The sequence below is a fragment of the Pseudophryne corroboree genome, chromosome 11, assembly GCF_028390025.1.
Source record: "Pseudophryne corroboree isolate aPseCor3 chromosome 11, aPseCor3.hap2, whole genome shotgun sequence".
NCBI classification, from domain to species: domain Eukaryota; kingdom Metazoa; phylum Chordata; class Amphibia; order Anura; family Myobatrachidae; genus Pseudophryne; species Pseudophryne corroboree.
Genome location: NC_086454.1, coordinates 113149901 through 113163583, shown reverse-complemented (window position 1 = coordinate 113163583; position 13683 = coordinate 113149901). Strand labels below are relative to the sequence as shown.

The window sequence follows — 13683 nt, the reverse complement described above, 5'->3', positions numbered from 1 at the left end:
GTGACCAAGCATTGGCCGTCGTCTGCAGAATACACTATGGGCGATATAGTAAGAGATATTGCTCAGGAGAGTAAAAATGAGCCTTTACTCACCACACCACTTACCTATGTATCCATACACACACATACTCATACATTTAGTTAAAAACAGCATAAAGGACACTATTGGGAATACAGATAATAGTGTATTAGACCACAGTAAGGGGTTGCTGCAAGGAACGGGGAAGGGAAAGGACAAAGGAGGAGCTGAAGGAGAAGAGTGGAGTAACACATGAAGTGGGAGGTGAGAAAGGCTCAAGGTTGGTCCCACAGTAACAAGCCAAACACTGTAGGTGCTGGAGCTGGGTGCAGGGGGAGTAGGGCCCTTGAGGCGGATGGAGAAGGGCTGTGGGACTGGGGAGGGAGGAAGTTGAGCAACTGGAAATGGAATTATCTCTATCCTGACCAGTGCTGAAAGTGACTGTGCGCTTCGCAGGCATGCACTGGAAAATGGGGGCATGGTCTAAAAAAAGAGTGTGGTCTCAAACAGAAAGGGGCATGGTCATGCAATAGTATCCCCACTTGAAATTATGGCCCACATTAGCACAATCTTATTAACATTACACCACATAGTAGTGTCCCTTATTCATGTTATGACACACATTAGTGCCCCTTATACACAAAGCCAACAGTAGTAGCACCCTTAATACACATAATGACCACAGCAGTAGTGCCCCTTAAGTTGTGACAACAGTGGTAGTGACCGTTATGCAGAACCAATAGTAGTGGTGCCCCTTATGCAGTACCACCATTAGTAGTGCCCCTTATGTCCCCAGGAGTGATGCCTCTTATGAAGTGCCCCCTATGCAATGCATTCATTAGTAGTGCCCCCAGTAGTAATGCCCCCAGTAGTAATGCCCCTGTGTACTATTGCCCCCTGTAGTAGTGCCCCCATAAGTAATTCCCCCAGTGGTAATGTCCTGTGTAATATTGCCCCCAGTAGTTATGCCCCCTGTAGTAGTGCCCCCAGTGGAAATGCCCCATGTAGTAATGCCCCCATGTAGTATTGCCCCATGTAGTATTGCCCCCCAGTAGTTATGCCCCCTGTAGTAGCGCCACTTACACACACACAAAACCCCCCATAATATTTACCTTAAGCCCTACTCCTGCGTCCGACTGCTGCTGCGGCCGACCATTGGACTCCTCCTAAGGCTCCTACATTGCTGGACTCAATTTCAGGATGACCCATCCGTTGCTTAAAGTGAACCAGGATCCTCCATTTTCTCATGGTCCTATGAGATACCATCTAACAGGATTCTCCTAATTGGAACACAGCGTGCAGGATAATAAAGTGCCATCTCCACAGACTGTGAACCAGAATCCCTTTCATCTAATAAGGACCACCATTTTGGATCCCTGCATTGGAACACAGGTTGGGCAAAATGTCATACCAGTCCTGATTTTGGCTATAGACTCTGTGTCCTATCAATCACATGGACTTTATTGCTTTATATGAAGTCGCCATAAGGATGGTACTATACGTCCAATTGGTCTTTAATTGACCGAGTGAGATAGTATTATCATTATTTCACATTTACTGCTCAGATTTTTAAATGTTTTTTAGCTATTAAATCTACTCATTTGTAGCATCTTGTGTTTAGCACTGTATTTTCACCTATTGTTTGTTAACTATGGGAAAGATGTCATGACACTGTTCTTTCTCTATCATACAGTCTCCACTCCTTTTTTATTTTTATTTTTTTAAACTTATTTACCTCGCCCACACTATGTCCAGGTTTTCATCAACCATCCCCATCACTCCTTGTCTAATCCTTTATTTTACCCCTTTCCTTCCACCCCTATCCTTTCCCCCTAATCTCTTGTATCTTCTATTATCTTCCCTCCTCTGTTTCCCGTTCACCCATCTGCTTCCCTTCCTCTTTTCCCTTTCTGTCACCTCACTTCGTCACTTCTGCTCCACCATGGTCCTACTATCCTTCCACTTCCTCCTTTCTCTGTCACTTCACATCAACCCCATCTGCATCACACTGCAATTTCCCCTCATAGCATAGAAGCCTGTAACAACACCTGGCCCACTCTATCTCTGCCATCCAAACTAGTCTCACCTCTACGCTACAGCAACCCTGATAATGTAATTTAAATCTCTCCCACAAACTCACACTTCTGTGCCCTATGGAATGCCAAATCTGTTTGTAACAAACTGGTCCCCACTCATGACCTTTTCATCTCCAACACCTTGCATCTCTTTGCCATTGCAGAAACCTGGATTACTCCCACGGACACCACTTCTCCTGCTGCTCTCTCTGCTGTGGGCACATTCTCACACATGCCTCAACCTGGGGGTCACCAAGGTGGTGGTGTTAGGGTCCTTTTACCCTATAGCTACTCCTATCAACTCATACCCCCAGAACCGTCCCTTACATTCTCTACATTTGAGGTAAATGCTATAAGCCTCCTCCAACTTGTTCATCTTTGAGTACTGTAGCTGTAATTTACTGCCCCCCTGGCATTCCCTCCAAATTCCTTGACAACTTTGCTTCCTGGCTTCCTCACTTCTTCTCTTCTGACATTCCCTCCATTATTTTAGGAGCTCTCAACATCCCAATCAATATCCCCACAAAATCTCCTGCCTCTAAACTCCTTAACCTTACATCTTCGCTTGGTCTCTCCCAGTGGACCTTGTTCCCCTCCTATGTAAATTGGAGCTCACTGGATCTGGTCTTTATTGTGATATTTCTGATTACACCAACTCTCCATGTTCCCACTCAGACCACCATCTGCTCTCCATTAACGTATTTCTCTCTTTGCTATTCCATCTCTACCTCCTAAGGCTACCATCACTAAATGTAAAATTGAGGCTATTGACACCACTTCCCTATCTTCCGTGCTCGACTCACTTCTCTCTCCTCTATGGTTTCTATCATGCACTGAACAAGCCACATCCCTATACAATACTTTCCTTACTTCTGCACTTAACTCTGTTGCTCCACCAATCACTATTTACCCTTGCAGATCAACAACTCAACCCTGGCACACCAAATGCACCAGATATCTGCAAAAATGTTCAGGTACCGCTTAGCGACAGTGGAGGAATCTAAGTCAGACTTCCTCCATTTCCAATATATGCTCTCATCTTTCAGTGATACCCTTTCCCTCGCTAAACAGTCATGCTTGAAGACCCTCCCAGTCTTCAAACCCACGGCGCCTCTTTGCCACTCTCAACTCCTGCCCACCCCACCTTGTTTCCCCTCCTCACTCTCTGCTCTTGACTTTGCCACTTCACATCCAAAATTGACTCCATACGTCAGGACATCACATCCCACCAAACAATCAGCAACCAGCCACCTCCTTTTCCTAACAACCCCTCCCCATCCCTCTTACTAATTCTGACTGTTTTCTCCCTTGCATCTGCTGAGGAAGTCATAGGCCTCGTCTGTTCCTCACCCGGCTCCCCCTCCCACCTATCCCCTTCTGCCTCCTCTGCTACCTCTTTCTCTCTGCCTGCTCCCATCTTGCCCACCTCCTCAATCTCTCCCTCTCATCAGGCACTCTTCCCTCTGCCTTCAAGCATGCATTCATCTCCCCTATTTAAAAAAAAACTATCCTTGATCCACACACTCTCTCCAACTATCGACCCATCTCTCTCCTCCCTTTTGCCTCCAAACTCCTTCAGCATATTGTCTATAACCGACTGACTTTTTTTCCTTCCACTCACTGTTTTACCCATTCCAGTCTTGCTTCATTCCTCTCTACTCCACTGAAACTGCCCTTACAAAAGTCTGCAATGACCGTCTGTCTGCTAAATCCAAGGGCCACTACTCTTTGATTATTCTCCTTAACCTCTCTTCTGCTTTTGACACTGTGGATCCCCCTTTACTTCTGTAAAGCCTTCACTCCCTTACAAGATACAGCCCTCTCCTGGCTATCCTCCTTCCTCTCTAACCATTCCTTCTCTGTCTCCTCTCATGGCTCCACCTCTCCCCACTTCCACTAACTGTTGGTGTCCCTCAAGGTTCTGTTCTTGGTTCTTTACATTTCTCTCTCTATACATCCTCTTTAGGTGAACTCATTAGCTCTTTTGACATACAATGTCCTCTCTATGCTGATAATACTAAAATCTACCTTTCCTCCCCTGACCTCTCACCTGCTCTCCTCACTTGTGTATCCAACTGTCTCTCTGCTTTCTCTTAACATGTCTAAGACTGAGCTGATCATCTTCCCACCCTCCCACACAACCTCACCTTCTTCAATTTAATTATCTATTGATGGCACTACTATCTCTTTTAGCCCCCAAGTGCGCTGTCTTGGAGTAATCCTTGACTCTTCCTTCTCCTTCAGACCACACATACATCACCTCTCACAAACCTACAATTTTTAGCTCAAAAATATTTCCAGGATCAGACCCTTTCTCACCCAGGATGCCCATGAGACCCTTATCCACTCACTGATCTTCTCCAGACTGGACAACTGGAATCTGCTCCTATCCTCACCAAATGTACTATAGATGGAGCCTCCATTATCTTTGCTCCGTTTGTGATTAGGCACACCTGCCTGGGCGCACCTAGTCACTATGAGCGTCTCCGTCTGGACAGGTGCGTACATCCGGATGGAGATGCACCCCATTCATTGAATGGAAAGCGTCTCCACCCACGTGCCCGGACAGAGATGCTCTGAATGGGAGCGTCTCTGTGCACTCCCGGCGTGACTAGGCAGATGGATCGCCTAGTCATGCCGGGAGTGCACGCCTGCGACTAGGCAGACAAAGATAACGGAGGCTCCATCTGTACATCCACCTCCCCTCTCTTACAAGCCCTTCACTAACTCCCTATTCCCTTCAGAATCCATTTGAAATGTCTCTCACTCAATTACAAAGCCTTCACCCATTCCTCTCCCATTTACATCTCTGACCTTATCTCCCTTTACACTCCCGTCCATTGTCATCGCTCTGCAAATGCATGTTGCCTCTGCTGCCTACTGATTAACTCCTCCCACTCCTACCTCTAAGATTTTGCACGTGCTGCTCCCTTTCTCTGGAATTCTCTACCTCTCAACTTCAGACTCTTCACCTCTCTACAAAACTTCAAACAGGCTCTCAAGACACACTTCTTCACCAAACCCAGCCATCTTTCATCGTAAGCCCTCTGTGGCCCACGCTCACTGTCTACACCATCTGTGTAATCTCTGTTTGTGTGCCCCTCCCCATTAGAATGTAAGCTCTCATGCACAGGTTCCTCTTCCCTCATGTGCTTTTATATCTCTCACTTACCAGTTCTTCTTTTTAATACTCCCTTTGACTGCATCAAATCCCTCTTTTTTTTGCCACCCTGATACTTATTTCAGTGTTGTCTGCTGACACAGCCATGTTTATATACCCTGTACTTGTCCTATATTGAATTGTAAGTCACTGTATCTTTGTTTTGCTTATTTGTTTATGTACTCTGTAATTAGCTGCTGCTGATCCCATGTGGTGCCTTATAAATAAAGGATAATAATAATAATAATAATAATAATAATAATAATAACAGTGCACACTGCCAGAACCAGAAGTTGGAGATCAGGAGTGAGCTCCTGCCTTTGGCTGTTGCTGTGGGGAAGGAGTCGGGCGCCTGCTGGTAACAAAATCTCAGCGGGTGCCTGGCATCTTCCTGCTGTTCCGGACTGACTTCTTGGGTTAGGTGGCCCGGAGGAGACGGAACTGGTTCCGTCTCCAAATGGAACTGACGGAATGCAGTTCCGCCCCGTTCCAGCTTACTCTAACCACTGTTCTTGGCAATGACCCAGTACATTGGCTCCTCTCAAATGTTTAGGATGGGTGAGCCACCCCCTTGCCCCCCCTTTTCTGACACCTATTCTCCAAGGCTTAGTACATAGACCTCATAGTCTACTGAACACTCTTGTCTCTGATGTAACACTTTTACTGTTCCTTACAGAACTCAGAAAACAAAGTATGCATGAAGTACAGTTTAGAGAATCAGAGCATCAGTTTGTTAGCAATCTCTTGTATGGTTGCATGTCGACAGGTTTAGTGACACAACAGAAGTGTTTCCAAATCAGATCATTGTAAAGTTCACAGCTGTGCAGAATATTTCATTATACATAGTATGGAAAGCAGTGATCCTTATTCATTATTCAACTTTGAGGCAGTGGATACTTAAGTATGGAGCAATTCAATATGGCTTTTATGCAAGGACAGCTAAAAAAATTTTATCTACAGTATTTCATGTTATAATCTGTCTTTTCCAAGTAAACAAACATTTACTTTGAATAAACAATTCATTTGTATAGCATTGAAATAATTATAGTAACTAATTATATTTGTATATAACTGGAACTTTCATATTGGCATATAGGGGATAAACATTTTGCTTTTAATATGTCAATATAACTTACCAATTTACAATCCGTTTGACTCTGATATTGGCAGGTCTGCTGCTTTTCAACTGTGGTAAGTTTATTATCTACATTGTTGCAAGTGTAGAATGTACAATTATCATCACTTGTATAGGTTTCACCTTCCTTCAAATGAGAAACAGAAAAAAGGAATTAAGAATAATGTATACCATTAGTTAATTCTGATTTGTACAATAAGTTATAGAAGTCTACTACACCCACCGGAGGCAGATATTTTTCTGCGATAAACCAATATTTATTTAAAGGCAGCTTTTCCATTCACTAGGGATTCAGTGTAGCACTGGCACCTAGTGAAATGATGGGCTGGATATGGTTTCAGACTGCTTCTGTTTGCATGATGAGTTGGACACAATTTGTTACCAAAAAATAGTTATAAATGATGATTAAATGTAGCAATTTGTATAGCATTAAGGTCACAGAGGTATATTAAGATACATAGAACAATAGGCAGAGGTGGCACCAGGGTCAGTGACACCTGTTGAGTTAAATAAGGTGTGGCCTTGTGGTAGGAGTGTGGCTTAATGGGAAGCCTGTGTTTACTTCATTATGGGAGTGTGGCCTCACGGGGAAGGGGCATGGCATCATAGAAAAGCAGCATTACATCACTATTGGATCATATCCAGTATTCTTGGAGATGCTGGGCTGCCCCCAGAGACTCTGGTTGTACTATTGACTCCTTTTTAGTGACAGGAGTTAGGTGCTGCACTAGACTGTCACAGTGCAGCACCTGGCTCCCAGTCACTGCAGATGAGCCGGCATGTTGGTGTGAACCCTTTGGAAAGGTGACATCCGAGTGTGGTCCACACACCCCACCTCCTCTTGTGATGCCTCTGCCAGTAAGGATTATGGTAGGTACAGTATCATGAATAGGTTGCAACTACTGGAGAAAAGTATAATTTCCTAACAGAACTTTTTGGGCATATACTGTACTGTAACAGAAAGGAGATCTTTCCAGGGCAGCAAGACCAGCAAGAAATACCCACCATTGTTGGGTACAGTGAAAAGCTTGGGGGGTAATACTAAGAGGAGAAATCATTAATTAATTAATTAAAATGGAACAAAAAAGATGCCAGTGTTCTGTACCTTCAGGAGCTTCTTGTCCCCACTCGGAGTTAAATATACACAATATGTTTGGTTGCAAAATCCACAGCATTGGTCAATAGGCGGCAGATATTCCTGGCCCTGGAGATATAATTAGTAAATAATAATGTTAGCCAGGCTTAAGCTTCAGAGAAACAAACATTAGAGCATTTTATAATGGTTATTATATTATTTATATAATGTGGTGTGGACTGCACTCAGGGACTGTAATAAATCCTTAAAAAGGCTTAGGAGTCTATTCAATTCAAGTCAGAATTCCCAACTTGTCGGAAAAATGTCAGTTTCCGACAATTTAAGGTCGAATCCAGATTTGACCTATTCAATCAAACTATCGTTTGTCCAACAATTCAGACTTGTCAGAAAACACGTGGATCGGCGGATTAGCCACAGATCCACGTGTTTTGACGGATTTGCAGCCAAATCCGACAGGTTTTAGCCTTGTTTCCGACAATGTCAATCCGACTTTAAAAAGTCTAATTGGCATTGTCGGGAATGGACAAAACCTGTCGGATTTGGCTGCAAACTGAATACTGAAATGTCGGATCCTTTTCCGTCGGAAACTTCACCATGCTGAAAAAGACTTCACCAACATTTCAGTGGGGAACAGTCCACTTTTGTCAATGTATACATAAGCAAAGGAACAAATACTATTACTTAATACACATTATGGGGTATATTTACTAAGTTGCGTATATATGTAAGTGGAGATGTTGCCCAAAGCAACCAATCAGATTCCAGCTATTACAGTATATTATAGAAGGTGCTAGATAAATGATAAGTAGAATCTCATGCTATGGGCAACATCTCCACTACTATAATAAACCCACAACCTAGTAAATATACCCCTAAGAGTCTTTTGGATGATTACACAGGCACAAAAATACAGAACCACACACTTCTACTTTTGTACAAAACACCTATTTTTATGAGTTTGTGAAAACATGATGGTGGCATCTGTTGGGCAATGTCTGATGGGCAAATTAAGGTGTTCCTTATTAACCCTCAGTCAGGGGCAGCTGGCCTGACAGGTGCCGCAAAGCTGTTCTTGCTCCCCTCTCCGCCCCAAGGGGACGCAGGGGCCTGTCCCTCCTTGTACCTTCCTATCTCTAGGTGCTGTTCAAAAACCCCCTAGTCAGTTTTCCCGCCACCTGCGTGGAGTGCAGTAATGACCCTCCTGGCCTCTCAGGCACACTGTGCCCAAACTCCTCTGACTTTTGAAGGTTCGTATTTCCTATTAATTGTTTATTTTGCTCATTTTATGAATGAAAATTACAAAGGTTGTGGATATTTTGTGGAAATATGTTGGTTTGTCCAGGGTAGCCTCTCAGGCACACTGAACCCAAACTTATACTCATGTTTGTGTTTTCTCTTTTTTGCTTCAGATTTTCTGCTGAAATGGCCCGTAAAACCTACAATTTCTCTCTTTGTACGTCCAACGATCACTTTAAGAGCGTTAGAAATGAGTTAATTAGGTGCTAATGACTATTTTCTAACAGGTGCCTGTCAGGCGCACTGTGCCTGAACCCGGGAGTCCCAGAGGTGCGCCTGACAGAGTGTTAAATCTGGATTAGGTGCACAAATTCAGGCAAAAACTAAGATTAATTAAGGTACACCCCATAGTGATCAGTAAACTCATTTAAATCTTTAAAATTCAATGTCAGGTTTTTACACCTTTTTATAATATCATAATATGTACAGTACATGTAATTTATTTACTCAAGTTGTTTTTCTAATTCTCTTGTCTGAAGATATCATCCCCATTTTATCACCCCTGGGTAAGGGCTATTTAAAGGGAGGTTGTCTGGAGGGGAGATGATAAACAATGTGTTGAAAATGTGGACATGTGGAGATTTAGAAAGTATTGGGACCTCCATGTGGAAAAAATAGACTGCATTGTACTGGCTTTAAAAGTTCACAAAGTCACTTGCCATGGACACAGTATTTTGTAGGAAACTTGAACATGCTATGGCAGGCTGAAGCATTTGTTTTCTGCTGAAAGCAGGAAGGACCAGATGGTTTGAAATGCTTTCTTCTGTAGTTAAATTGGGTCCACGTTTGGATCTCTATGGCAGTTCCTATTGTGCAATTGCATTTAGACACTATGGGGTATATTTACTAAAATTCGTATTTTCTCGACTGAGGTTAAAGTTCAAACACGAATGACATCGAAAGTGTAAAATTGCAACTTTTTGAATTTATTACGACTAATTTACTAAGCTGTCGTATTCTGCATTTTCGTATTTACCGATTTCGATGTCATTCGTATTTTTTGGCAGTGTTTTACGGGAGTGAATTGTAAAACACTGCCGACTTTAATACAATGAATCTCGGCAGGATCTGTGAGATCCGTGCTGGGATTCATTGTGCATCTTTCGTAAATAGTTAAACTTTGTTAAATTTTAAAAAAAAATGCGTGGGGTCCCCCCTCCTAAGCAAAACCAGCCTCGGGCTCTTTGAGCCGGTCCTGGTTGAAAAAATATGGGGAAAAAAGTGACAGGGGTTCCCCCATATTTAAACAACCAGCACCGGGCTCTGCGCCTGGTCCTGGTTCCAAAAATACGGGGGACAAAAGACGTAGGGGTCCCCCGTATTTTTAAAACCAGCACCGGGCTCCACTAGCCAGGTACATAATGCCACAGCCGGGAGACACTTTTATACAGCTCCCTGCAGCCCTGGCATTACATACCCAACTAGTCACCCCTGGCCGGGGTACCCTGGAGGAGTGGGGACCCCTTCAATCAAGGGGTCCCCCTCCAGCCACCCAAGGGCCAGGGGTGAAGCCCGAGGCTGTCCCCCCAATCCAAGGGCGGCGGATGGGGGGCTGATAGCCTTTTTGAAAAGTGATGAATATTGTTTTTAGTAGCAGTACTACAAGTCCCAGCAAGCCTCCCCCGCAAGCTGGTACTTGGAGAACCACAAGTACCAGCATGCAGGGGAAAACCGGGCCCGCTGGTACCTGTAGTACTACTACTAAAAAAATACCCCAATAAAAACAGGACACACACACCTTGAAAGTAAAAGTTTATTACATACATCCACACCTCCATACATACATACTTACCTATGTTCACACGCGGGTCGGTCCTCTTCTCCATGTAGAATCCATGGGGTACCTGTTGAGAAAATTATACTCACATAATCCATTGTAGCTTGGCCCTCTTCTGTTGTATTTGTAATCCACGAACTTGGCAAAATAACAAACCGAACACCCGACCACGCACTGAAAGGGGCCCCATGTTTTCACATGGGACCCCTTTCCCCGACTGCCAGGAACCCCCCCTGAGTTATGTCTAAGAGGGTTCCTTCAGCCAATCAGGGAGCGCCACGTTGTGGCACCCTCCTGATTGGCTGTGTGCTCCTGAAGTGTCTGTCAGGCAGCACGCGGCAGTGTTACAATGTAGCGCCTATGTGCTCCATTGTAACCAATGGTGGGAACTTTGTGGTCAGCGGTTGACTGAAAGTAACCTCACTGCTGACCGCAAAATTCACACCATTGGTTACAATGGAGCGCATAGGCGCTACATTGTAACACTGCCGCACTGTCGGGTGTTTGGTTTGTTATAAATGACCGTGATCCATACCTAAACAGCCGCGTTTGACCGAAGGTGTATTCATTCGTATTTTTTTACTAGAACTTCCAAAAAAATACGAATGCCCTCATCACTGCCGTAATTTGAGTTTAGTAAATTCCCGAGATGACACTTTGAAGAAAAAACACCATCTCGGTCAAAATCGGGACCTTAGTAAATATACCACTATGTGTATGTGGTTGGCTCCACTTGTTTTGAGAATTATTTGGAGAGTACAGTAGTTGGTGAGCCCTTGGACTTTGTTAGCAATGCTCAAGGCTGGACCAAGATTCCAGGAGACCTACTGATCAGCAGTTTTTTTCTTTGCTATTTTGTCTATGGTGAAAGTTGTAGTTCTCTTTATGAAGTTATTCTTCTCATTTGGCTTTTGCTAAGGCTTCCACTGGGTTTCCTGTGTGGGCAAATTAGCCATCTAAAACCACAGCAATGACACTGGTATTTTTCTATGTGATTTTCATTCTTCTGTGGCCTATGATGTAGAGTGGATTGCTTGCTCATGACCAACTTCTCAGTTCTATTCATCTGACATCATTATCCACACTCAGGTGTGTTTGTTGTAGTCAACAATGTGTGATTTTCACTGATTTCATTAGGAGGAAGATTAATTCATTCATTGTCTCATGTTTGTTCAGGTTAGGATTAGTGTTGGTAAGTAATCCTTTATATGCTTAAGTGTACCCATTTTTAAAGGTTTGATAGAGTTAATTTTAAGGAAGGTGGTTTGTTCTTGTAAACCATTTGGCAGCTTTGGGCTTTTTCCAAATAATCTAATTTGGTGGGAATGAATGACAAACATAGGCCATCTTGACACAGTAGTTCTTGAGATGCTGTAACCTACTGTATATGTCATAGGTTAATTTTACCCTACTGGGCTAAATGGCACCATTCATGTAAAGTGGTCTGTGTGCAAATCACCACAGAACTCAGCAGAACTGCAGAAGTGTGACTTTACTACCTGCAGTCTTGCTGAACAACTTGCTGTTGTTCAACAAACACTTCCTACTGTATATGACAAGGGCATAGCAATGATGCAATCCACATACAGCATACTGTACATTCTGTACATTACAATAAACATGCATGAGGGTGTAACTGAAAAAAATTAAATATTAAGTAACATAATTAAGTCCTATAATTTTGTATTATTGGGGCTAGTGGTGTGTTCAGTGTATGAATAGCCTTACTGGGAAAAAAATGGGACTATCCTGAACCCCAATAGTTGTTGCTTCAGAAGATTATTTTTTCATGATGACTGCTGTTCTGGCACCCTCAGTTGTTATCAAGTGAGGTGGATGTGTTAGCTCACATACCCCTAGGGGGTGGTCCCTTATGTCCTCATACAAACAACTAAGTTTGAACCACATAGCTGTTGGGCATGTTAGAGCAGCCCTCCACAGTCCAGACTCTCCAAACCCGACAGGGATCTGGATGCGGAAAGTCTGCCCAGGGGACAATAGTCTTACATTATTAAGTATTTAATCACATGTGGCTTTGAGTCATAACCTGGAGTTTTGCAGAACATCTTGCATGTTGTTCTCAATTTGTGGACTAAGTCTGAACTTGGTGGTGGGAATGATGTTCAGGGTGTGTCTGGACAGAAGGCATTGAGAAGGAGAGGGAAATTGAGAAACACCATAAACATGTCAGAGAACCATGCCTATAACATATGTCTAACAGGTATTCTGCAGAACATACTACCATTTCTGCTAGTTCAATGAACTGTGTATAGTGAGGACTGCTTGTCACATGTGAGACATCCTATTCATTGGTGAAAATCTGCAACTCACTGCTCATGAACTGCATGGCATTGGGCAAGTCTTGTTGGTGTCATTGGAAGGCCTCTTGTTGGTTGTGTAGATTGGCTTCAGTTGGCCCCATAAAACACCTGTGAAATGTGGTCACGTTTGTTGTGATACTATTTTAGCTGGTCGTTCTTTCTTTGCCACCATATACTTTTTCCTTTACAAGTCTTTTCAATAAAAGTTGACCTTTTTCCCCCACCAATTCAGCTGTCATTATTTATTAAATTATCTTTTGTTAAGTTAAATCATTTGAACTGTGTGAGATTATAAACTGTAATCAGCCATTTGTGAGTTTAGTATAAAATAATTACTTTTATATGTCGGTAAAGGGTTTGAACCCCATGATTGGGACAGACTGCATTCTTCTGCAGAGAGATGGCAAGGTTTTGGTGTAGCCATTTTCAAGGGGCAGTTGCTGGGCCTAATAGCTGTTGTGGTAGATGAAGTTTAGTGGTGGGGTTATATTTTAAAAGCCCTGGTTTACTACATTAGTTCATAGCAATATTTTTTGTGGAAAATACCATCCCACCCTCTCTTTGGACATTTGTTAGCTTTAATTGTTGGGGCCAGTGGCACCACACTATTGGGTGGAACTTTTTGGTGTCTTTAGAAAGGAAGTTTGGATACCTCTTGTTGGTTGTGTGTATGGGCTAGCAGTTGGCCCCATAATAGGCCTATGACATGTGATTGGGTAAGTTGACATATTGTTTTAGCTGCCCACTCTTTCTTTGACACCAGTTTTTTTCCCTTATTTTTGTAATCAATGAAGACTGACCCCTT

The 13683-nt window shown here is 43.2% G+C and overlaps 1 protein-coding gene across 1 annotated transcript in view; it reads right to left on the bottom strand.

Moving 5' to 3' along the window:
* Window positions 1-13683, bottom strand: part of LOC134969047 (kielin/chordin-like protein) — a 213670-nt gene that overhangs the window by 41783 nt on the left and 158204 nt on the right. Inside the window, exons 19-20 of the mRNA XM_063944754.1 lie at window positions 7494-7592; window positions 6390-6515 (exon numbers count right to left, since the gene is read on the bottom strand). Of these exons, the coding sequence (XP_063800824.1) occupies window positions 6390-6515; window positions 7494-7592 (225 nt within the window). The remainder of the gene's footprint in view (window positions 1-6389; window positions 6516-7493; window positions 7593-13683) is intronic.